General features: G+C 54.3%; 1 protein-coding gene and 1 long non-coding RNA gene across 2 annotated transcripts in view; one reads left to right on the forward strand and one right to left on the reverse strand.

The window, feature by feature from the left end:
• The window catches only part of LOC145529707 (uncharacterized), a 1,704,434-nt gene that overhangs the window by 524,464 nt on the left and 1,154,474 nt on the right, over positions 1 to 25,496 (forward strand). The window contains exons 67-69 of the long non-coding RNA XR_014071296.1: positions 2,936 to 3,047; positions 10,577 to 10,688; positions 18,216 to 18,327. This is a non-coding gene — a long non-coding RNA (uncharacterized LOC145529707). The remainder of the gene's footprint in view (positions 1 to 2,935; positions 3,048 to 10,576; positions 10,689 to 18,215; positions 18,328 to 25,496) is intronic.
• LOC145529574 (uncharacterized) lies at positions 20,370 to 25,431 on the reverse strand. The gene is made up of 3 exons (XM_081550158.1): positions 21,983 to 25,431; positions 21,271 to 21,583; positions 20,370 to 21,020 (listed from the first exon to the last, which is right to left on the reverse strand). The coding sequence occupies exons 1-3, from the start codon at positions 22,217 to 22,219 to the stop codon at positions 20,392 to 20,394; spliced, it is 1,179 nt and encodes a 392-aa protein (XP_081406284.1). The 5' UTR covers positions 22,220 to 25,431; the 3' UTR covers positions 20,370 to 20,391.

The raw sequence follows: 25,496 nt of genomic DNA on the forward strand, positions 1-25,496 counted from the left end.
TGTCATTGCTTCTACCTTCGAGACAGATTGATGAAAAGTCTGGACCATCGACTCCTTTCCTCTCTTTGGTTCCGTGTCTCTCTCTGGCTGTGTCCCTCTCTTTTCCTTTCTCGATTCAGTCTGTGTCTTCCTCTTTCTCTCTCGTGTGTGGATGGATGGATGCTAGGAATGCACATGTATATGATTAGATGAGGGTTATGTTTTAGGGATGGGTTAGAGGGAGAGAAAGGCTTTAGGTCGGAGTTGGTCATGGGGGAAGGGTCAAGGGTGGTGGTGGTGTTTCTTGGAATCTGAGTGCTGTGCATTCTTCGTCTCTTTCCATATGAACCCCTTCTCAGATACACCACTTGCAAGGAGTCTCTCATGTTCCGTTTCCTATCTTTTGCATCTGTGAATGCTTAGCTTCTCTGTTGTGAAGAGGTTCCATTGGATGGAAACCCATTGGTGTACTTCGTTTCCCTCTTTCCCTTACTTGAAGAGACCCATTTCTACCTCCGCCCAGCAAATGGCAAGGAGACTCTGATGTTAAGGAGCCTTTGACCTACGCTTCTTTCTAGCTATCTCAAGACATCAGTCTTTAGGGTGAGGTTTTTCCCCGATATTGAGGTGGTGTGAGATCAAAACCAATAGCGTTCTTCAGATGTAGCTGTCTGGTTTTCCCATGGCCATTTATTGAAGAGGCTTTCTTGTTCCCATTTGGATATTCTCCCCTTCTGTGTCAGAGATGAGTTGACCATGGATGCCGGGGTTTGTTTCTGGACCCTCAACTTTATTCCATCGATCTGGATCTGTGTGTGTTGTTGTATTCCCAATAGCATACTGTCCTGCTGCTGCCGCTGCGGCTAAGTCACTTCAGTCGTGTCTGACTCTGCGCGACCCCATGGCCTGCAGCCTACCAGGCTCCTCCGTCCAGGGCATTTTCCAGGCAAGAGTACTGGCGTGGGTCGCCATCGCCTTCTCCGATACGCTCCTGAGGATCCTAGTTTGGTCATCTAATTTCCTTTCACACAACCTTGGATGTCCGTATCGGGGCTTTTTCGTCGGATTGTATTGACAATTTAGGCTCTTTTCTGTTTCCGTAACCCCTTTTGCAGTTCTTTGTTCGGTGCGACAATGCATTGGCATTTTGGGAGGAATAGCATCCAAGCTGTGGATTGCCTTGTGGGGCTGTGACATCATTTTCCCAATAGGAATTCTTTCAAGCCCTGAGCACAGCTTCTCTTTCCAGTGATTGGTGTGGGCTTGATCTTCCTTCTTCCATCTCTCGCCGTTTTGTGAGAACAGGTCCTTCCTTCCCTTCTGGGTTAGATGGACTCGTGGGTATCACTTCAGTGCATGGCATTGTCAGTGGGGGTGATAATTCCCTTCTCATTGGAAGACTTTGCTGTGAGTATTAGAAATGCAAGTGATTTCTCTTCCCCTTCCTCCCTGTCCATCTCTCAGAGCCACCGGGAAACAGAGGCCTCATCCAGGGTCACACAGGCCTGAGGGAGTGCAACTAGACTGTTGTTTCTTCAGGCCCTCCGTGCTGGACATCATCCGGGATACTCTGTGTGTGTCTTCCTCAGTCTGGTGTCCCTTCAGACCTTTCCCTAGTTTTCACAGGCTTGTTGTGTTGGTGTTCTTTGTCTGTTTGGAGACACATCCTTGAGAAGCTTTGTGTTTCCACTCATTCGTCTCGCGATGTATGACCTGTCTTTTGCTTTTGTAATGAGGTCTTTCCCACAGTAGATATCTTTGATTTTGCAAAGTCCACTGTATTCTCTGGGTTGTTTTGTGGACTGCCTTTTAGTTTTGTGTGTGAAGACTCAAAGCACGTGTCCGGTTTCTGCTCATTGTTCTTCTAGATTTGTGACAAGTTTTCATGGAAACTTTGTCTAGGGATAACTGGAAGTGAACTCGGTGTAAGGTGTCAAGTCTCCATCTCCATTCATGTCATGCCCTGCAGTTTCCAATTCCCTGTTCCTGAGTGGTTTTGGAGACCTTGTGGGAAGTTTGGTTGCATGGGAGTTTGCATTTCCACCTTGAGTAGATTCCCACTGTTCTGCCCTCAGGGACACTGTCAAGGGGGAGTGAGGAGCAGCCTGCACTTCCAGCAGTGACCACACGGTGGGGCGAGTGCTGCTCTCCCCTCTGGGAGCCCCAGGCCACAGGCATCCCAGTGAGGAGCCAGCTCTGTGCTCGGCTGAAAGGAGTTAGACTCTCAGGAGCCTCTGAGCCCTTGCCTTTGGATCACCCAGGGTGGGCATTTACTGTGACAGAAAAAAATTGCCCTGAATTCCATGGACGGAAGAGCCTGGCTGTGTAGAGTTCGTGAGTTGCCGTGAATCAGACACAACTGAGGACACAAAAACTCAATAGACTAAAACACTTTTGGGGGGTGGGGGGAGTGAAAGGGGGTGATGTGGGGTTTTTTTGTGGTATATAATAGCCAAGGGAAATCTAGTTTAAACCTAAATTCACATAGATGGGAAAGGTATAGCTCTCCGTCACCCTATTAAAAAAAAAAAAAAAACTACTTAACTTTTCTGAAAGTTTATTTAGTAGCTTCCTTGAGCAGTTCATTGTGAAGCTTTTTTTTTTTTTTCTGTGACATCGGCCTCATTAAAAAGTACGGTTTGCCTTTACTGGATAATTTTGTTCATTGGTTTGTTAGGGAATCTTGGTAATATTTGAGTTTCCTGGGGAGCATGGTCACATGACCTGGCCCTGGCCAATCGGTGCGTTCCACCTCCCTGGCCACTGTGATTGGCTCCGGACTGGGGCAGTGCCCAATCGGGGCCCAGGGCCGGGCCTCACGTTGGAAGCCAGGGGAAGACGAGCTCTCGTCCTGCTGGGGTAGGGGAAGGGGTGGGGCCGGGGGAGGTCAGGCTCCAGCAGTAGGAGGGGCTTGAGGTCCGCCTGCGGCAGTTGGTGACCTTCCTGCTCCCCTCAGGGCAGAGCCGCCGGCCTGAGAATGAGGGCGCTGCTGAGCCCAGGGGCTGGGATGGCCCGTTGCTGCTGTGGTCCCAGAGCTCCACCCGAGACCTGACGGAGGCCGTCTGCCCGTGAGTCCTCTCCCGCTTGTCTGTCAGCTTGTTTGAACCATGCTGGGTTTTCTGCCCAGCCGGCTAAGGGGAGTCCCTGGAAATGCAAGGGTGTGGGTTTTGGCAGACTTCAGGGAAGACATGCCAGATGAGCCTGGGAGACTCCAGCTTAATCTGGATTCAGGAGATATCTCTTCGGGCCAGCTAGTAATTGTAGGATAAGCCTAATGAGTCTTCACAGGATGAAGAGAGTAACGTGCCAAGGTAGCAATCGATGTCCTCATTCGAGAGGATGATGAAGCTGGTGCTCAGAGAAGGGGGAACTTGGCCACAGCAAGGAGGTGTGCACCCAGACGGAACCCCCAGATCCGGCCATTTGAGCTCAGGGAGGCCACTGGTGTGGCTTGTCCCTGTGGCAGGGGCCGAGGCACGCAGCCCACCCTGATTCCTGCGGGGGCCTGACTTGGGAAGTGCCATCTGGTAGCTTTGAGACTCACCAAACCAAATTGCACTGGAGAGAGGAAGGACACCTTCCTTCATCCACCCCCCACCCCCGCCGGATTCCCACATACCCTGACCCCTTTCTCTGGATTTCGGAGCCATTTCCAGAGTCCCGCTCATATGACCTCATTCGAAGTGCACTGTGGACGAGCTGCCATCTGCAGCTGCTACCACAGCAGCCAAGGGCTTTATCTCCCGAGTACCTCCCTTCCTTTGGAACTTGGGGGCCCTCTACTCCCCACTTGCACACCACAGACCTTTGCTGAGGATTGTGGGGACCCTCACTCAGTTTGCAGCACGTTGTAGCCATCCCTGTCCTCTCAATACCTCCCTTGCAACTCAGCTTGTGAGCTCCTTTGGAGCAGCGTGGCCCACCTGGCTGCAACGGCAGAGACACAGCTGACAGTGAAACAACAGCTTCGATCTGACAGCCGGAAAGCTCTGTCAAAAGGGACCTCCCTCTTCACACCGTAGAGGCTGTAGGAGCCGCCAGGGTTTGGGAACCAGTGCTGGGGCCAAAATGACTCCACAGCTGTTTTCCTTCCTGGGGAGGGTTCTGGCTCGAGTGGGAATGGCTCAAGTCTCCTAAGGTTCTGAAAGCCCACTGTGTGCAGATTCACGGTACACAGAGAGGAGAAGGTGGAGTCCTGCCTTGGAGGTGGTCACAGCTCACGGATGAGCCAGGCAGGCAGGCAGGCAGGCAGGGCATGAGAACACCTGAGCTGCCTTCATGAGTGAATGGTGTGGGGGCAGAGGAAGAGAAGCCGGTCTGCTCCCTCATGTGGTGCCCAGGGCAGGTTGTCCCCAGAGGAAACCCTTACGACGGTGAGGACTCTCACTGCTGTTTCCCAAGGGGTTCCGTCGGTGCGTGTCTTCCCCGGAGCGGTCAGGCCGTCTCTAAAGTACACTGGCCATGGGCATTGCCTCTCCTTGGAACTTCCCATGTGTTTCTCTTTTGTATGGAACAGTGATTTTTCTAGAGGGGTTCTGGGCCACAAGGTTGTTGGGTCATTTGCTAGCCTTCTGTCGTGAAGAACGCTTTCCTGGGCGTTGGGGTGGTTTGTTGTTCCAGCTCCCTTTCTTGGCTTCTTTTGGGAGCTGGTGCAACAAGAGGAGCTCAGCCTCTGCCTTCTGGCTGAGATGTCACCCTTCAAACAGCAATGCCTGCCTGGAGATAATGATGGCATTTGCCAAAAGGGCTTCGTTTGGCACATGATATCTTGAAAGGACGTACACCGTCCTTTCAGCTATCAAAGGCTAGTTCAAATGACATAAAAATGAGAACTCTCCAATGGAGTCTTACAGTAGGTGGAGAGTCCGAAAAAAACTCCTTCAGTCATCTCACTGAGAGTCATTGATTGGGGACACCAAGAATATAGGAAGGAATGCAGAAAGGAAAGATGAAATTGTGGTCAGGATCGGGGAGAGGGATGAACAGGGCCTGCTTGCCTTGAACCCAGGCTTTGTTGGCGGGTGGGGCATAAAGATCGAACGGGTCTGAAACTACAGAGTGGTGATGGTAACACAGTATCACCAGAGTTACACAACAGTGTCCCAAATTGCAACAATGATGAAAAAGTTTACTAATCCCAACTTAACCAACAAAAATAGACGAAACCATACAAAAAGTAAAACATCACCAGAAAGGTGGAAACAAACCAAATGCAAAGCAGCTCAGGGGAAAGGAACTCCATGTCCCCTGGGGGCAGACCGAGTTGCCGGCGTCCACGGTGAGCAGACAGGGATGGAGGCTGCAGAGCCGACCGCTCCCCTGGACATGGTGTTTCCGGCAAGGGCTCTGGGTCTCTGTCCAGAGCGGGGGCTCGTTCTTCCTGCAGGGGCGGGTGAGTCATCGTCGGCGTCTGGGTGTTGCGCGGGAGCCAGGGCAGGCTCTCCCTGCCGAGGCGGTGACTCCTCCTCTGCCTCGGGTTCTCCTGCCAAAGCCCGAGCAGGTACAGGTGCACGTGGAGGTGGAGGTTCTGGCTGAGGGGGTGGGACATCAGTGCCTGGGGCTGGGGGTCCTGCAGGCACGGAAATCCGATCTGCCCGGTGTGCTGGCCAGTACCCAGCTGGCCTGGTGTCTCTGCGAGGGCAAGGCTCGGTTCTCCATCTGCCCTCGGTGGATCCCTGGGTCCTGCACCTGGAGCCACCACCTCTGTAGGCACAGGTCTGGGAAGTGGAGCCTGGTTCCAGTTGGAGGCCAGTGCTAGAGCTGGGGGAGAAGCAAAGTTTGCCCACAGACCAGCCTTGGCATGTGCGTATCCCGGGACAGAAAGCTTCCAAGAGATTCCGAAAGAATACCCAGGGTTGGATGTCTTTTGGGACTGAAGTGTGCAAGATGGGGGTGGGGGTGTGAGGCCAGCGCTTGCTGCAGGCCCAGCAGCATCTTTCGGGGACTCGTCCCTGTGTAGCTCAGCACCCCCTCCCCACACACTCCCGTGCACCAGCCCCAGCGTCCTTACCTCTGTGCTCTGGCGTGCTGGGCTCCAGGTCCTCCTGCTGCCTCAGAGGCCGGGGTTCTCGGGACTCTGGGTCGGAGCCGGGTGTGCTGAGCTCCGTGGCAGCCTCAGACTGGGCCGCCGGGTGTATCCTGGGCGGTGTCTCGGCAGCAGGCCTTCCCCGCCTCCGCTTCGCCCCCGGTGGGGCTGATGCCTCCGTGGGCACGCTCACCTGGAGCCTGCACTGGGCCTCACGGGCGGGGGGTTGGTGCTCCGACCCCTCCCTCCGGGAGGTGGACGGGGTGTCCCCGTCCTCGGCCTCATCACGTGGGAAGCTCTGCAACGACAGTGACCGTCAGCCAGCCGTGCTGGGAGTTTTCCGAGCTGGGCCTGGCCAGTGGAGCCGCTTCTTCTGCCTGCTCGAACTTCTCTTCCCAGAAGGGTCAGAGACGTGTGTCTGCTCAGATCCCCACCCGGGAGGAAAGAGACCCACCTGAGGGTGTGAGGTCAGCCTGGGCGGCCGGCCCTGCCCGCACTGTTCCCATCCCAGCCAGCCTGATCTCCCCTGGGGTGTGGACACAACTTGTCCGCAGGCTTCTGACCCCACATCCGCCTGGGCTTCCTTGAGGGAGACACACCCCGAGAAACCCGCATCCACACACACAGGCAAAGGACCCGGTGTTTCCGGGTGGCATGGGAGAGGTGGCCTGGCCCGGCCTGGGGCTCCCCGTGTTACCTTTCTGTTTCTCCGGGCAGAGGGCCAGAGGCCTCTCGGGGGTGCCCTGAGCCAACGTCAACAGGGTGCCCACGCACACTGCCTGTGAGCTCTCCTGAGGCCCCGGCCTCTGGGCAGGGGCAAACAGCAGAACATCCTGGCAGCAAGAGATCTGGCTGGGGGCTCCTCTCCGCTCTGGAGGCCTGGATACCCGGGTTGCGGGTTCTGTTGGGTTCTGTTGCCGGCAGGTGACATCATTTCCTGGGGTTCGTGCTGAGGTCCCTTCCCCAAAACTTCCCAAGGGAATCTCTGGGTTTCTGACTGCTCGACCACCCCCCTTAGGCCATGTGCAGGCACAGTGACAGCCACACAGCCCAGCCCACAGCCCTGGGGAGGCCTGGGTGCAGCCAGGGCCTGAGCTCCGAGGACCCCGCTGCTCTCAGACCAGGCTCCTTCTTCTCATAAGTGGTGTGGCCCTGGACAAGCATATGCCCCTCAGGGTTTCCCCAGTCTCTCCATCTGCAGAGTGGGGGTCATTCTCCCATCTGTTTCCTAGGTCTGTCGGCCTACGAGCAGCTCCATGCCTCTCCACCTGGGGCCGATATCACGTGGAGCTTGTGCGCTGAGACTTCAGAAAGAAAGACTCCATCCAGGGCTGACACAGCACAGAATGGGGCAGAACGAGGCCTGGATGCGCCGTGGTACCCAGGAAAAGGCACTGCCCCTCCTGACTGTTTTGAGACCCCACATCCAAGTTGGAGGCCCGAAAGGAAGACTCGAAGGTCTCCCTCTCTTATAGAAAAGAGTAGCCAACTTTCTGGTCCTCTGTTTCCATTGAGATTCTGTTCAAGTGTCCCAGCTCGGCTTCTGCGGGTGGCTGAGCTTCTAATGGCTCCCTGCGTTCTTGTCTTTTCCTCTCCAAACCTTCCGTCCTTTTCCCCCTTCTGGGGTGGATGGGCGCTGTCATTGCTTCTACCTTCGAGACAGATTGATGAAAAGTCTGGACCATCGACTCCTTTCCTCTCTTTGGTTCCGTGTCTCTCTCTGGCTGTGTCCCTCTCTTTTCCTTTCTCGATTCAGTCTGTGTCTTCCTCTTTCTCTCTCGTGTGTGGATGGATGGATGCTAGGAATGCACATGTATATGATTAGATGAGGGTTATGTTTTAGGGATGGGTTAGAGGGAGAGAAAGGCTTTAGGTCGGAGTTGGTCATGGGGGAAGGGTCAAGGGTGGTGGTGGTGTTTCTTGGAATCTGAGTGCTGTGCATTCTTCGTCTCTTTCCATATGAACCCCTTCTCAGATACACCACTTGCAAGGAGTCTCTCATGTTCCGTTTCCTATCTTTTGCATCTGTGAATGCTTAGCTTCTCTGTTGTGAAGAGGTTCCATTGGATGGAAACCCATTGGTGTACTTCGTTTCCCTCTTTCCCTTACTTGAAGAGACCCATTTCTACCTCCGCCCAGCAAACGGCAAGGAGACTCTGATGTTAAGGAGCCTTTGACCTACGCTTCTTTCTAGCTATCTCAAGACATCAGTCTTTAGGGTGAGGTTTTTCCCCGATATTGAGGTGGTGTGAGATCAAAACCAGTAGCGTTCTTCAGATGTAGCTGTCTGGTTTTCCCATGGCCATTTATTGAAGAGGCTTTCTTGTTCCCATTTGGATATTCTCCCCTTCTGTGTCAGAGATGAGTTGACCATGGATGCCGGGGTTTGTTTCTGGACCCTCAACTTTATTCCATCGATCTGGATCTGTGTGTGTTGTTGTATTCCCAATAGCATACTGTCCTGCTGCTGCCGCTGCGGCTAAGTCACTTCAGTCGTGTCTGACTCTGCGCGACCCCATGGCCTGCAGCCTACCAGGCTCCTCCGTCCAGGGCATTTTCCAGGCAAGAGTACTGGCGTGGGTCGCCATCGCCTTCTCCGATACGCTCCTGAGGATCCTAGTTTGGTCGTCTAATTTCCTTTCACACAACCTTGGATGTCCGTATCGGGGCTTTTTCGTCGGATTGTATTGACAATTTAGGCTCTTTTCTGTTTCCGTAACCCCTTTTGCAGTTCTTTGTTCGGTGCGACAATGCATTGGCATTTTGGGAGGAATAGCATCGAAGCTGTGGATTGCCTTGTGGGGCTGTGACATCATTTTCCCAATAGGAATTCTTTCAAGCCCTGAGCACAGCTTCTCTTTCCAGTGATTGGTGTGGGCTTGATCTTCCTTCTTCCATCTCTCGCCGTTTTGTGAGAACAGGTCCTTCCTTCCCTTCTGGGTTAGATGGACTCGTGGGTATCACTTCAGTGCATGGCATTGTCAGTGGGGGTGATAATTCCCTTCTCATTGGAAGACTTTGCTGTGAGTATTAGAAATGCAAGTGATTTCTCTTCCCCTTCCTCCCTGTCCATCTCTCAGAGCCACCGGGAAACAGAGGCCTCATCCAGGGTCACACAGGCCTGAGGGAGTGCAACTAGACTGTTGTTTCTTCAGGCCCTCCGTGCTGGACATCATCCGGGATACTCTGTGTGTGTCTTCCTCAGTCTGGTGTCCCTTCAGACCTTTCCCTAGTTTTCACAGGCTTGTTGTGTTGGTGTTCTTTGTCTGTTTGGAGACACATCCTTGAGAAGCTTTGTGTTTCCACTCATTCGTCTCGCGATGTATGACCTGTCTTTTGCTTTTGTAATGAGGTCTTTCCCACAGTAGATATCTTTGATTTTGCAAAGTCCACTGTATTCTCTGGGTTGTTTTGTGGACTGCCTTTTAGTTTTGTGTGTGAAGACTCAAAGCACGTGTCCGGTTTCTGCTCATTGTTCTTCTAGATTTGTGACAAGTTTTCATGGAAACTTTGTCTAGGGATAACTGGAAGTGAACTCGGTGTAAGGTGTCAAGTCTCCATCTCCATTCATGTCATGCCCTGCAGTTTCCAATTCCCTGTTCCTGAGTGGTTTTGGAGACCTTGTGGGAAGTTTGGTTGCATGGGAGTTTGCATTTCCACCTTGAGTAGATTCCCACTGTTCTGCCCTCAGGGACACTGTCAAGGGGGAGTGAGGAGCAGCCTGCACTTCCAGCAGTGACCACACGGTGGGGCGAGTGCTGCTCTCCCCTCTGGGAGCCCCAGGCCACAGGCATCCCAGTGAGGAGCCAGCTCTGTGCTCGGCTGAAAGGAGTTAGACTCTCAGGAGCCTCTGAGCCCTTGCCTTTGGATCACCCAGGGTGGGCATTTACTGTGACAGAAAAAAATTGCCCTGAATTCCATGGACGGAAGAGCCTGGCTGTGTAGAGTTCGTGAGTTGCCGTGAATCAGACACAACTGAGGACACAAAAACTCAATAGACTAAAACACTTTTGGGGGGTGGGGGGAGTGAAAGGGGGTGATGTGGGGTTTTTTTGTCGTATATAATAGCCAAGGGAAATCTAGTTTAAACCTAAATTCACATAGATGGGAAAGGTATAGCTCTCCGTCACCCTATTAAAAAAAAAAAAAAAACTACTTAACTTTTCTGAAAGTTTATTTAGTAGCTTCCTTGAGCAGTTCATTGTGAAGCATTTTTTTTTTTTTCTGTGACATCGGCCTCATTAAAAAGTACGGTTTGCCTTTACTGGATAATTTTGTTCATTGGTTTGTTAGGGAATCTTGGTAATATTTGAGTTTCCTGGGGAGCATGGTCACATGACCTGGCCCTGGCCAATCGGTGCGTTCCACCTCCCTGGCCACTGTGATTGGCTCCGGACTGGGGCAGTGCCCAATCGGGGCCCAGGGCCGGGCCTCACGTTGGAAGCCAGGGGAAGACGAGCTCTCGTCCTGCTGGGGTAGGGGAAGGGGTGGGGCCGGGGGAGGTCAGGCTCCAGCAGTGGGAGGGGCTTGAGGTCCGCCTGCGGCAGTTGGTGACCTTCCTGCTCCCCTCAGGGCAGAGCCGCCGGCCTGAGAATGAGGGCGCTGCTGAGCCCAGGGGCTGGGATGGCCCGTTGCTGCTGTGGTCCCAGAGCTCCACCCGAGACCTGACGGAGGCCGTCTGCCCGTGAGTCCTCTCCCGCTTGTCTGTCAGCTTGTTTGAACCATGCTGGGTTTTCTGCCCAGCCGGCTAAGGGGAGTCCCTGGAAATGCAAGGGTGTGGGTTTTGGCAGACTTCAGGGAAGACATGCCAGATGAGCCTGGGAGACTCCAGCTTAATCTGGATTCAGGAGATATCTCTTCGGGCCAGCTAGTAATTGTAGGATAAGCCTAATGAGTCTTCACAGGATGAAGAGAGTAACGTGCCAAGGTAGCAATCGATGTCCTCATTCGAGAGGATGATGAAGCTGGTGCTCAGAGAAGGGGGGAACTTGGCCACAGCAAGGAGGTGTGCACCCAGACGGAACCCCCAGATCCGGCCATTTGAGCTCAGGGAGGCCACTGGTGTGGCTTGTCCCTGTGGCAGGGGCCGAGGCACGCAGCCCACCCTGATTCCTGCGGGGGCCTGACTTGGGAAGTGCCATCTGGTAGCTTTGAGACTCACCAAACCAAATTGCACTGGAGAGAGGAAGGACACCTTCCTTCATCCACCCCCCACCCCCGCCGGATTCCCACATACCCTGACCCCTTTCTCTGGATTTCGGAGCCATTTCCAGAGTCCCGCTCATATGACCTCATTCGAAGTGCACTGTGGACGAGCTGCCATCTGCAGCTGCTACCACAGCAGCCAAGGGCTTTATCTCCCGAGTACCTCCCTTCCTTTGGAACTTGGGGGCCCTCTACTCCCCACTTGCACACCACAGACCTTTGCTGAGGATTGTGGGGACCCTCACTCAGTTTGCAGCACGTTGTAGCCATCCCTGTCCTCTCAATACCTCCCTTGCAACTCAGCTTGTGAGCTCCTTTGGAGCAGCGTGGCCCACCTGGCTGCAACGGCAGAGACACAGCTGACAGTGAAACAACAGCTTCGATCTGACAGCCGGAAAGCTCTGTCAAAAGGGACCTCCCTCCTCACACCGTAGAGGCTGTAGGAGCCGCCAGGGTTTGGGAACCAGTGCTGGGGCCAAAATGACTCCACAGCTGTTTTCCTTCCTGGGGAGGGTTCTGGCTCGAGTGGGAATGGCTCAAGTCTCCTAAGGTTCTGAAAGCCCACTGTGTGCAGATTCACGGTACACAGAGAGGAGAAGGTGGAGTCCTGCCCTGGAGGTGGTCACAGCTCACGGATGAGCCAGGCAGGCAGGCAGGCAGGCAGGGCATGAGAACACCTGAGCTGCCTTCATGAGTGAGTGGTGTGGGGGCAGAGGAAGAGAAGCCGGTCTGCTCCCTCATGTGGTGCCCAGGGCAGGTTGTCCCCAGAGGAAACCCTTACGACGGTGAGGACTCTCACTGCTGTTTCCCAAGGGGTTCCGTCGGTGCGTGTCTTCCCCGGAGCGGTCAGGCCGTCTCTAAAGTACACTGGCCATGGGCATTGCCTCTCCTTGGAACTTCCCATGTGTTTCTCTTTTGTATGGAACAGTGATTTTTCTAGAGGGGTTCTGGGCCACAAGGTTGTTGGGTCATTTGCTAGCCTTCTGTCGTGAAGAACGCTTTCCTGGGCGTTGGGGTGTTTTGTTGTTCCAGCTCCCTTTCTTGGCTTCTTTTGGGAGCTGGTGCAACAAGAGGAGCTCAGCCTCTGCCTTCTGGCTGAGATGTCACCCTTCAAACAGCAATGCCTGCCTGGAGATAATGATGGCATTTGCCAAAAGGGCTTCGTTTGGCACATGATATCTTGAAAGGACGTACACCGTCCTTTCAGCTATCAAAGGCTAGTTCAAATGACATAAAAATGAGAACTCTCCAATGGAGTCTTACAGTAGGTGGAGAGTCCGAAAAAAACTCCTTCAGTCATCTCACTGAGAGTCATTGATTGGGGACACCAAGAATATAGGAAGGAATGCAGAAAGAAAAGATGAAATTGTGGTCAGGATCGGGGGGAGGGATGAACAGGGCCTGCTTGCCTTGAACCCAGGCTTTGTTGGCGGGTGGGGCATAAAGATCGAACGGGTCTGAAACTACAGAGTGGTGATGGTAACACAGTATCACCAGAGTTACACAACAGTGTCCCAAATTGCAACAATGATGAAAAAGTTTACTAATCCCAACTTAACCAACAAAAATAGACGAAACCATACAAAAAGTAAAACATCACCAGAAAGGTGGAAACAAACCAAATGCAAAGCAGCTCAGGGGAAAGGAACTCCATGTCCCCTGGGGGCAGACCGAGTTGCCGGCGTCCACGGTGAGCAGACAGGGATGGAGGCTGCAGAGCCGACCGCTCCCCTGGACATGGTGTTTCCGGCAAGGGCTCTGGGTCTCTGTCCAGAGCGGGGGCTCGTTCTTCCTGCAGGGGCGGGTGAGTCATCGTCGGCGTCTGGGTGTTGCGCGGGAGCCAGGGCAGGCTCTCCCTGCCGAGGCGGTGACTCCTCTGCCTCGGGTTCTCCTGCCAAAGCCCGAGCAGGTACAGGTGCACGTGGAGGTGGAGGTTCTGGCTGAGGGGGTGGGACATCAGTGCCTGGGGCTGGGGGTCCTGCAGGCACGGAAATCCGATCTGCCCGGTGTGCTGGCCAGTACCCAGCTGGCCTGGTGTCTCTGCGAGGGCAAGGCTCGGTTCTCCATCGGCCCTCGGTGGATCCCTGGGTCCTGCACCTGGAGCCACCACCTCTGTAGGCACAGGTCTGGGAAGTGGAGCCTGGTTCCAGTTGGAGGCCAGTGCTAGAGCTGGGGGAGAAGCAAAGTTTGCCCACAGACCAGCCTTGGCATGTGCGTATCCCGGGACAGAAAGCTTCCAAGAGATTCCGAAAGAATACCCAGGGTTGGATGTCTTTTGGGACTGAAGTGTGCAAGATGGGGGTGGGGGTGTGAGGCCAGCGCTTGCTGCAGGCCCAGCAGCATCTTTCGGGGACTCGTCCCTGTGTAGCTCAGCACCCCCTCCCCACACACTCCCGTGCACCAGCCCCAGCGTCCTTACCTCTGTGCTCTGGCGTGCTGGGCTCCAGGTCCTCCTGCTGCCTCAGAGGCCGGGGTTCTCGGGACTCTGGGTCGGAGCCGGGTGTGCTGAGCTCCGTGGCAGCCTCAGACTGGGCCGCCGGGTGTATCCTGGGCGGTGTCTCGGCAGCAGGCCTTCCCCGCCTCCGCTTCGCCCCCGGTGGGGCTGATGCCTCCGTGGGCACGCTCACCTGGAGCCTGCACTGGGCCTCACGGGCGGGGGGTTGGTGCTCCGACCCCTCCCTCCGGGAGGTGGACGGGGTGTCCCCGTCCTCGGCCTCATCACGTGGGAAGCTCTGCAACGACAGTGACCGTCAGCCAGCCGTGCTGGGAGTTTTCCGAGCTGGGCCTGGCCAGTGGAGCCGCTGCTTCTGCCTGCTCGAACTTCTCTTCCCAGAAGGGTCAGAGACGTGTGTCTGCTCAGATCCCCACCCGGGAGGAAAGAGACCCACCTGAGGGTGTGAGGTCAGCCTGGGCGGCCGGCCCTGCCCGCACTGTTCCCATCCCAGCCAGCCTGATCTCCCCTGGGGTGTGGACACAACTTGTCCGCAGGCTTCTGACCCCACATCCGCCTGGACTTCCTTGAGGGAGACACACCCCGAGAAACCCGCATCCACACACACAGGCAAAGGACCCGGTGTTTCCGGGTGGCATGGGAGAGGTGGCCTGGCCCGGCCTGGGGCTCCCCGTGTTACCTTTTTGTTTCTCCGGGCAGAGGGCCAGAGGCCTCTCGGGGGTGCCCTGAGCCAACGTCGACAGGGTGCCCACGCACACTGCCTGTGAGCTCTCCTGAGGCCCCGGCCTCTGGGCAGGGGCAAACAGCAGAACATCCTGGCAGCAAGAGATCTGGCTGGGGGCTCCTCTCCGCTCTGGAGGCCTGGATACCCGGGTTGCGGGTTCTGTTGGGTTCTGTTGCCGGCAGGTGACATCATTTCCTGGGGTTCGTGCTGAGGTCCCTTCCCCAAAACTTCCCAAGGGAATCTCTGGGTTTCTGACTGCTCGACCACCCCCCTTAGGCCATGTGCAGGCACATTGACAGCCACACAGCCCAGCCCACAGCCCTGGGGAGGCCTGGGTGCAGCCAGGGCCTGAGCTCCGAGGACCCCGCTGCTCTCAGACCAGGCTCCTTCTTCTCATAAGTGGTGTGGCCCTGGACAAGCATATGCCCCTCAGGGTTTCCCCAGTCTCTCCATCTGCAGAGTGGGGGTCATTCTCCCATCTGTTTCCTAGGTCTGTCGGCCTACGAGCAGCTCCATGCCTCTCCACCTGGGGCCGATATCACGTGGAGCTTGTGCGCTGAGACTTCAGAAAGAAAGACTCCATCCAGGGCTGACACAGCACAGAATGGGGCAGAACGAGGCCTGGATGCGCCGTGGTACCCAGGAAAAGGCACTGCCCCTCCTGACTGTTTTGAGACCCCACATCCAAGTTGGAGGCCCGAAAGGAAGACTCGAAGGTCTCCCTCTCTTATAGAAAAGAGTAGCCAACTTTCTGGTCCTCTGTTTCCATTGAGATTCTGTTCAAGTGTCCCAGCTCGGCTTCTGCGGGTGGCTGAGCTTCTAATGGCTCCCTGCGTTCTTGTCTTTTCCTCTCCAAACCTTCCGTCCTTTTCCCCCTTCTGGGGTGGATGGGCGCTGTCATTGCTTCTACCTTCGAGACAGATTGATGAAAAGTCTGGACCATCGACTCCTTTCCTCTCTTTGGTTCCGTGTCTCTCTCTGGCTGTGTCCCTCTCTTTTCCTTTCTCGATTCAGTCTGTGTCTTCCTCTTTCTCTCTCGTGTGTGGATGGATGGATGCTAGGAATGCACATGTATATGATTAGATGAGGGTTATGTTTTAGGGATGGGTTAGAGGGAGAGAAAGGCTTTAGGTCGGAGTTGGTCATGGGGGAAGGGTCAAGGGTGGTGGTGGTGTTTCTTGGAATCTGAGTGCTGTGCATTCTTCGTCTCTTTCCATATGAACCCCTTCTCAGATACACCACTTGCAAGGAGTCTCTCATGTTCCGTTTCCTATCTTTTGCATCTGTGAATGCTTAGCTTCTCTGTTGTGAAGAGGTTCCATTGGATGGAAACCCATTGGTGTACTTCGTTTCCCTCTTTCCCTTACTTGAAGAGACCCATTTCTACCTCCGCCCAGCAAATGGCAAGGAGACTCTGATGTTAAGGAGCCTTTGACCTACGCTTCTTTCTAGCTATCTCAAGACATCAGTCTTTAGGGTGAGGTTTTTCCCCGATATTGAGGTGGTGTGAGATCAAAACCAATAGCGTTCTTCAGATGTAGCTGTCTGGTTTTCCCATGGCCATTTATTGAAGAGGCTTTCTTGTTCCCATTTGGATATTCTCCCCTTCTGTGTCAGAGATGAGTTGACCATGGATGCCGGGGTTTGTTTCTGGACCCTCAACTTTATTCCATCGATCTGGATCTGTGTGTGTTGTTGTATTCCCAATAGCATACTGTCCTGCTGCTGCCGCTGCGGCTAAGTCACTTCAGTCGTGTCTGACTCTGCGCGACCCCATGGCCTGCAGCCTACCAGGCTCCTCCGTCCAGGGCATTTTCCAGGCAAGAGTACTGGCGTGGGTCGCCATCGCCTTCTCCGATACGCTCCTGAGGATCCTAGTTTGGTCGTCTAATTTCCTTTCACACAACCTTGGATGTCCGTATCGGGGCTTTTTCGTCGGATTGTATTGACAATTTAGGCTCTTTTCTGTTTCCGTAACCCCTTTTGCAGTTCTTTGTTCGGTGCGACAATGCATTGGCATTTTGGGAGGAATAGCATCGAAGCTGTGGATTGCCTTGTGGGGCTGTGACATCATTTTCCCAATAGGAATTCTTTCAAGCCCTGAGAACAGCTTCTCTTTCCAGTGATTGGTGTGGGCTTGATCTTCCTTCTTCCATCTCTCGCCGTTTTGTGAGAACAGGTCCTTCCTTCCCTTCTGGGTTAGATGGACTCGTGGGTATCACTTCAGTGCATGGCATTGTCAGTGGGGGTGATAATTCCCTTCTCATTGGAAGACTTTGCTGTGAGTATTAGAAATGCAAGTGATTTCTCTTCCCCTTCCTCCCTGTCCATCTCTCAGAGCCACCGGGAAACAGAGGCCTCATCCAGGGTCACACAGGCCTGAGGGAGTGCAACTAGACTGTTGTTTCTTCAGGCCCTCCGTGCTGGACATCATCCGGGATACTCTGTGTGTGTCTTCCTCAGTCTGGTGTCCCTTCAGACCTTTCCCTAGTTTTCACAGGCTTGTTGTGTTGGTGTTCTTTGTCTGTTTGGAGACACATCCTTGAGAAGCTTTGTGTTTCCACTCATTCGTCTCGCGATGTATGACCTGTCTTTTGCTTTTGTAATGAGGTCTTTCCCACAGTAGATATCTTTGATTTTGCAAAGTCCACTGTATTCTCTGGGTTGTTTTGTGGACTGCCTTTTAGTTTTGTGTGTGAAGACTCAAAGCACGTGTCCGGTTTCTGCTCATTGTTCTTCTAGATTTGTGACAAGTTTTCATGGAAACTTTGTCTAGGGATAACTGGAAGTGAACTCGGTGTAAGGTGTCAAGTCTCCATCTCCATTCATGTCATGCCCTGCAGTTTCCAATTCCCTGTTCCTGAGTGGTTTTGGAGACCTTGTGGGAAGTTTGGTTGCATGGGAGTTTGCATTTCCACCTTGAGTAGATTCCCACTGTTCTGCCCTCAGGGACACTGTCAAGGGGGAGTGAGGAGCAGCCTGCACTTCCAGCAGTGACCACACGGTGGGGCGAGTGCTGCTCTCCCCTCTGGGAGCCCCAGGCCACAGGCATCCCAGTGAGGAGCCAGCTCTGTGCTCGGCTGAAAGGAGTTAGACTCTCAGGAGCCTCTGAGCCCTTGCCTTTGGATCACCCAGGGTGGGCATTTACTGTGACAGAAAAAAATTGCCCTGAATTCCATGGACGGAAGAGCCTGGCTGTGTAGAGTTCGTGAGTTGCCGTGAATCAGACACAACTGAGGACACAAAAACTCAATAGACTAAAACACTTTTGGGGGGTGGGGGGAGTGAAAGGGGGTGATGTGGGGTTTTTTTGTGGTATATAATAGCCAAGGGAAATCTAGTTTAAACCTAAATTCACATAGATGGGAAAGGTATAGCTCTCCGTCACCCTATTAAAAAAAAAAAAAAAACTACTTAACTTTTCTGAAAGTTTATTTAGTAGCTTCCTTGAGCAGTTCATTGTGAAGCTTTTTTTTTTTTTTCTGTGACATCGGCCTCATTAAAAAGTACGGTTTGCCTTTACTGGATAATTTTGTTCATTGGTTTGTTAGGGAATCTTGGTAATATTTGAGTTTCCTGGGGAGCATGGTCACATGACCTGGCCCTGGCCAATCGGTGCGTTCCACCTCCCTGGCCACTGTGATTGGCTCCGGACTGGGGCAGTGCCCAATCGGGGCCCAGGGCCGGGCCTCACGTTGGAAGCCAGGGGAAGACGAGCTCTCGTCCTGCTGGGGTAGGGGAAGGGGTGGGGCCGGGGGAGGTCAGGCTCCAGCAGTGGGAGGGGCTTGAGGTCCGCCTGCGGCAGTTGGTGACCTTCCTGCTCCCCTCAGGGCAGAGCCGCCGGCCTGAGAATGAGGGCGCTGCTGAGCCCAGGGGCTGGGATGGCCCGTTGCTGCTGTGGTCCCAGAGCTCCACCCGAGACCTGACGGAGGCCGTCTGCCCGTGAGTCCTCTCCCGCTTGTCTGTCAGCTTGTTTGAACCATGCTGGGTTTTCTGCCCAGCCGGCTAAGGGGAGTCCCTGGAAATGCAAGGGTGTGGGTTTTGGCAGACTTCAGGGAAGACATGCCAGATGAGCCTGGGAGACTCCAGCTTAATCTGGATTCAGGAGATATCTCTTCGGGCCAGCTAGTAATTGTAGGATAAGCCTAATGAGTCTTCACAGGATGAAGAGAGTAACGTGCCAAGGTAGCAATCGATGTCCTCATTCGAGAGGATGATGAAGCTGGTGCTCAGAGAAGGGGGGAACTTGGCCACAGCAAGGAGGTGTGCACCCAGACGGAACCCCCAGATCCGGCCATTTGAGCTCAGGGAGGCCACTGGTGTGGCTTGTCCCTGTGGCAGGGGCCGAGGCACGCAGCCCACCCTGATTCCTGCGGGGGCCTGACTTGGGAAGTGCCATCTGGTAGCTTTGAGACTCACCAAACCAAATTGCACTGGAGAGAGGAAGGACACCTTCCTTCATCCACCCCCCACCCCCGCCGGATTCCCACATACCCTGACCCCTTTCTCTGGATTTCGGAGCCATTTCCAGAGTCCCGCTCATATGACCTCATTCGAAGTGCACTGTGGACGAGCTGCCATCTGCAGCTGCTACCACAGCAGCCAAGGGCTTTATCTCCCGAGTACCTCCCTTCCTTTGGAACTTGGGGGCCCTCTACTCCCCACTTGCACACCACAGACCTTTGCTGAGGATTGTGGGGACCCTCACTCAGTTTGCAGCACGTTGTAGCCATCCCTGTCCTCTCAATACCTCCCTTGCAACTCAGCTTGTGAGCTCCTTTGGAGCAGCGTGGCCCACCTGGCTGCAACGGCAGAGACACAGCTGACAGTGAAACAACAGCTTCGATCTGACAGCCGGAAAGCTCTGTCAAAAGGGACCTCCCTCTTCACACCGTAGAGGCTGTAGGAGCCGCCAGGGTTTGGGAACCAGTGCTGGGGCCAAAATGACTCCACAGCTGTTTTCCTTCCTGGGGAGGGTTCTGGCTCGAGTGGGAATGGCTCAAGTCTCCTAAGGTTCTGAAAGCCCACTGTGTGCAGATTCACGGTACACAGAGAGGAGAAGGTGGAGTCCTGCCCTGGAGGTGGTCACAGCTCACGGATGAGCCAGGCAGGCAGGCAGGCAGGCAGGGCATGAGAACACCTGAGCTGCCTTCATGAGTGAGTGGTGTGGGGGCAGAGGAAGAGAAGCCGGTCTGCTCCCTCATGTGGTGCCCAGGGCAGGTTGTCCCCAGAGGAAACCCTTACGACGGTGAGGACTCTCACTGCTGTTTCCCAAGGGGTTCCGTCGGTGCGTGTCTTCCCCGGAGCGGTCAGGCCGTCTCTAAAGTACACTGGCCATGGGCATTGCCTCTCCTTGGAACTTCCCATGTGTTTCTCTTTTGTATGGAACAGTGATTTTTCTAGAGGGGTTCTGGGCCACAAGGTTGTTGGGTCATTTGCTAGCCTTCTGTCGTGAAGAACGCTTTCCTGGGCGTTGGGGTGGTTTGTTGTTCCAGCTCCCTTTCTTGGCTTCTTTTGGGAGCTGGTGCAACAAGAGGAGCTCAGCCTCTGCCTTCTGGCTGAGATGTCACCCTTCAAACAGCAATGCCTGCCTGGAGATAATGATGGCATTTGCCAAAAGGGCTTCGTTTGGCACATGATATCTTGAAAGGACGTACACCGTCCTTTCAGCTATCAAAGGCTAGTTCAAATGACATAAAAATGAGAACTCTCCAATGGAGTCTTACAGTAGGTGGAGAGTCCGAAAAAAACTCCTTCAGTCATCTCACTGAGAGTCATTGATTGGGGACACCAAGAATATAGGAAGGAATGCAGAAAGAAAAGATGAAATTGTGGTCAGGATCGGGGGGAGGGATGAACAGGGCCTGCTTGCCTTGAACCCAGGCTTTGTTGGCGGGTGGGGCATAAAGATCGAACGGGTCTGAAACTACAGAGTGGTGATGGTAACACCGTATCACCAGAGTTACACAACAGTGTCCCAAATTGCAACAATGATGAAAAAGTTTACTAATCCCAACTTAACCAACAAAAATAGACGAAACCATACAAAAAGTAAAACATCACCAGAAAGGTGGAAACAAACCAAATGCAAAGCAGCTCAGGGGAAAGGAACTCCATGTCCCCTGGGGGCAGACCGAGTTGCCGGCGTCCACGGTGAGCAGACAGGGATGGAGGCTGCAGAGCCGACCGCTCCCCTGGACATGGTGTTTCCGGCAAGGGCTCTGGGTCTCTGTCCAGAGCGGGGGCTCGTTCTTCCTGCAGGGGCGGGTGAGTCATCGTCGGCGTCTGGGTGTTGCGCGGGAGCCAGGGCAGGCTCTCCCTGCCGAGGCGGTGACTCCTCCTCTGCCTCGGGTTCTCCTGCCAAAGCCCGAGCAGGTACAGGTGCACGTGGAGGTGGAGGTTCTGGCTGAGGGGGTGGGACATCAGTGCCTGGGGCTGGGGGTCCTGCAGGCACGGAAATCCGATCTGCCCGGTGTGCTGGCCAGTACCCAGCTGGCCTGGTGTCTCTGCGAGGGCAAGGCTCGGTTCTCCATCTGCCCTCGGTGGATCCCTGGGTCCTGCACCTGGAGCCACCACCTCTGTAGGCACAGGTCTGGGAAGTGGAGCCTGTTTCCAGTTGGAGGCCAGTGCGAGAGCTGGGGGAGAAGCAAAGTTTGCCCACAGACCAGCCTTGGCATGTGCGTATCCCGGGACAGAAAGCTTCCAAGAGATTCCGAAAGAATACCCAGGGTTGGATGTCTTTTGGGACTGAAGTGTGCAAGATGGGGGTGGGGGTGTGAGGCCAGCGCTTGCTGCAGGCCCAGCAGCATCTTTCGGGGACTCGTCCCTGTGTAGCTCAGCACCCCCTCCCCACACACTCCCGTGCACCAGCCCCAGCGTCCTTACCTCTGTGCTCTGGCGTGCTGGGCTCCAGGTCCTCCTGCTGCCTCAGAGGCCGGGGTTCTCGGGACTCTGGGTCGGAGCCGGGTGTGCTGAGCTCCGTGGCAGCCTCAGACTGGGCCGCCGGGTGTATCCTGGGCGGTGTCTCGGGAGCAGGCCTTCCCCGCCTCCGCTTCGCCCCCGGTGGGGCTGATGCCTCCGTGGGCACGCTCACCTGGAGCCTGCACTGGGCCTCACGGGCGGGGGGTTGGTGCTCCGACCCCTCCCTCCGGGAGGTGGACGGGGTGTCCCCGTCCTCGGCCTCATCACGTGGGAAGCTCTGCAACGACAGTGACCGTCAGCCAGCCGTGCTGGGAGTTTTCCGAGCTGGGCCTGGCCAGTGGAGCCGCTGCTTCTGCCTGCTCGAACTTCTCTTCCCAGAAGGGTCAGAGACGTGTGTCTGCTCAGATCCCCACCCGGGAGGAAAGAGACCCACCTGAGGGTGTGAGGTCAGCCTGGGCGGCCGGCCCTGCCCGCACTGTTCCCATCCCAGCCAGCCTGATCTCCCCTGGGGTGTGGACACAACTTGTCCGCAGGCTTCTGACCCCACATCCGCCTGGGCTTCCTTGAGGGAGACACACCCCGAGAAACCCGCATCCACACACACAGGCAAAGGACCCGGTGTTTCCGGGTGGCATGGGAGAGGTGGCCTGGCCCGGCCTGGGGCTCCCCGTGTTACCTTTCTGTTTCTCCGGGCAGAGGGCCAGAGGCCTCTCGGGGGTGCCCTGAGCCAACGTCGACAGGGTGCCCACGCACACTGCCTGTGAGCTCTCCTGAGGCCCCGGCCTCTGGGCAGGGGCAAACAGCAGAACATCCTGGCAGCAAGAGATCTGGCTGGGGGCTCCTCTCCGCTCTGGAGGCCTGGATACCCGGGTTGCGGGTTCTGTTGGGTTCTGTTGCCGGCAGGTGACATCATTTCCTGGGGTTCGTGCTGAGGTCCCTTCCCCAAAACTTCCCAAGGGAATCTCTGGGTTTCTGACTGCTCGACCACCCCCCTTAGGCCATGTGCAGGCACATTGACAGCCACACAGCCCAGCCCACAGCCCTGGGGAGGCCTGGGTGCAGCCAGGGCCTGAGCTCCGAGGACCCCGCTGCTCTCAGACCAGGCTCCTTCTTCTCATAAGTGGTGTGGCCCTGGACAAGCATATGCCCCTCAGGGTTTCCCCAGTCTCTCCATCTGCAGAGTGGGGGTCATTCTCCCATCTGTTTCCTAGGTCTGTCGGCCTACGAGCAGCTCCATGCCTCTCCACCTGGGGCCGATATCACGTGGAGCTTGTGCGCTGAGACTTCAGAAAGAAAGACTCCATCCAGGGCTGACACAGCACAGAATGGGGCAGAACGAGGCCTGGATGCGCCGTGGTACCCAGGAAAAGGCACTGCCCCTCCTGACTGTTTTGAGACCCCACATCCAAGTTGGAGGCCCGAAAGGAAGACTCGAAGGTCTCCCTCTCTTATAGAAAAGAGTAGCCAACTTTCTGGTCCTCTGTTTCCATTGAGATTCTGTTCAAGTGTCCCAGCTCGGCTTCTGCGGGTGGCTGAGCTTCTAATGGCTCCCTGCGTTCTTGTCTTTTCCTCTCCAAACCTTCCGTCCTTTTCCCCCTTCTGGGGTGGATGGGCGCTGTCATTGCTTCTACCTTCGAGACAGATTGATGAAAAGTCTGGACCATCGACTCCTTTCCTCTCTTTGGTTCCGTGTCTCTCTCTGGCTGTGTCCCTCTCTTTTCCTTTCTCGATTCAGTCTGTGTCTTCCTCTTTCTCTCTCGTGTGTGGATGGATGGATGCTAGGAATGCACATGTATATGATTAGATGAGGGTTATGTTTTAGGGATGGGTTAGAGGGAGAGAAAGGCTTTAGGTCGGAGTTGGTCATGGGGGAAGGGTCAAGGGTGGTGGTGGTGTTTCTTGGAATCTGAGTGCTGTGCATTCTTCGTCTCTTTCCATATGAACCCCTTCTCAGATACACCACTTGCAAGGAGTCTCTCATGTTCCGTTTCCTATCTTTTGCATCTGTGAATGCTTAGCTTCTCTGTTGTGAAGAGGTTCCATTGGATGGAAACCCATTGGTGTACTTCGTTTCCCTCTTTCCCTTACTTGAAGAGACCCATTTCTACCTCCGCCCAGCAAATGGCAAGGAGACTCTGATGTTAAGGAGCCTTTGACCTACGCTTCTTTCTAGCTATCTCATGACATCAGTCTTTAGGGTGAGGTTTTTCCCCGATATTGAGGTGGTGTGAGATCAAAACCAATAGCGTTCTTCAGATGTAGCTGTCTGGTTTTCCCATGGCCATTTATTGAAGAGGCTTTCTTGTTCCCATTTGGATATTCTCCCCTTCTGTGTCAGAGATGAGTTGACCATGGATGCCGGGGTTTGTTTCTGGACCCTCAACTTTATTCCATCGATCTGGATCTGTGTGTGTTGTTGTATTCCAAATAGCATACTGTCCTGCTGCTGCCGCTGCGGCTAAGTCACTTCAGTCGTGTCTGACTCTGCGCGACCCCATGGCCTGCAGCCTACCAGGCTCCTCCGTCCAGGGCATTTTCCAGGCAAGAGTACTGGCGTGGGTCGCCATCGCCTTCTCCGATACGCTCCTGAGGATCCTAGTTTGGTCGTCTAATTTCCTTTCACACAACCTTGGATGTCCGTATCGGGGCTTTTTCGTCGGATTGTATTGACAATTTAGGCTCTTTTCTGTTTCCGTAACCCCTTTTGCAGTTCTTTGTTCGGTGCGACAATGCATTGGCATTTTGGGAGGAATAGCATCCAAGCTGTGGATTGCCTTGTGGGGCTGTGACATCATTTTCCCAATAGGAATTCTTTCAAGCCCTGAGAACAGCTTCTCTTTCCAGTGATTGGTGTGGGCTTGATCTTCCTTCTTCCATCTCTCGCCGTTTTGTGAGAACAGGTCCTTCCTTCCCTTCTGGGTTAGATGGACTCGTGGGTATCACTTCAGTGCATGGCATTGTCAGTGGGGGTGATAATTCCCTTCTCATTGGAAGACTTTGCTGTGAGTATTAGAAATGCAAGTGATTTCTCTTCCCCTTCCTCCCTGTCCATCTCTCAGAGCCACCGGGAAACAGAGGCCTCATCCAGGGTCACACAGGCCTGAGGGAGTGCAACTAGACTGTTGTTTCTTCAGGCCCTCCGTGCTGGACATCATCCGGGATACTCTGTGTGTGTCTTCCTCAGTCTGGTGTCCCTTCAGACCTTTCCCTAGTTTTCACAGGCTTGTTGTGTTGGTGTTCTTTGTCTGTTTGGAGACACATCCTTGAGAAGCTTTGTGTTTCCACTCATTCGTCTCGCGATGTATGACCTGTCTTTTGCTTTTGTAATGAGGTCTTTCCCACAGTAGATATCTTTGATTTTGCAAAGTCCACTGTATTCTCTGGGTTGTTTTGTGGACTGCCTTTTAGTTTTGTGTGTGAAGACTCAAAGCACGTGTCCGGTTTCTGCTCATTGTTCTTCTAGATTTGTGACAAGTTTTCATGGAAACTTTGTCTAGGGATAACTGGAAGTGAACTCGGTGTAAGGTGTCAAGTCTCCATCTCCATTCATGTCATGCCCTGCAGTTTCCAATTCCCTGTTCCTGAGTGGTTTTGGAGACCTTGTGGGAAGTTTGGTTGCATGGGAGTTTGCATTTCCACCTTGAGTAGATTCCCACTGTTCTGCCCTCAGGGACACTGTCAAGGGGGAGTGAGGAGCAGCCTGCACTTCCAGCAGTGACCACACGGTGGGGCGAGTGCTGCTCTCCCCTCTGGGAGCCCCAGGCCACAGGCATCCCAGTGAGGAGCCAGCTCTGTGCTCGGCTGAAAGGAGTTAGACTCTCAGGAGCCTCTGAGCCCTTGCCTTTGGATCACCCAGGGTGGGCATTTACTGTGACAGAAAAAAATTGCCCTGAATTCCATGGACGGAAGAGCCTGGCTGTGTAGAGTTCGTGAGTTGCCGTGAATCAGACACAACTGAGGACACAAAAACTCAATAGACTAAAACACTTTTGGGGGGTGGGGGGAGTGAAAGGGGGTGATGTGGGGTTTTTTTGTGGTATATAATAGCCAAGGGAAATCTAGTTTAAACCTAAATTCACATAGATGGGAAAGGTATAGCTCTCCGTCACCCTATTAAAAAAAAAAAAAAAACTACTTAACTTTTCTGAAAGTTTATTTAGTAGCTTCCTTGAGCAGTTCATTGTGAAGCT

The sequence above is a fragment of the Giraffa tippelskirchi genome, chromosome 12 (assembly GCF_054371585.1).
Source record: "Giraffa tippelskirchi isolate mGirTip1 chromosome 12, T2T-mGirTip1v1.2.pri, whole genome shotgun sequence".
Classification (NCBI taxonomy): Eukaryota; Metazoa; Chordata; class Mammalia; order Artiodactyla; family Giraffidae; genus Giraffa; species Giraffa tippelskirchi.

Coding starts and splice junctions, on each gene's coding strand:
- LOC145529574 (XM_081550158.1), bottom strand. CDS start 22,219: ATGATGTCACCTGCCGGCAACAGAACCCAACAGAACCCGCAACCCGGG. Junction 21,584..21,982: donor CTGCCCGGAGAAACAGAAAG/GTAACACGGGGA, acceptor CTGTCGTTGCAG/AGCTTCCCACGTGATGAGGC. Junction 21,021..21,270: donor CAGCACGCCAGAGCACAGAG/GTAAGGACGCTG, acceptor CTTCTCCCCCAG/CTCTCGCACTGGCCTCCAAC.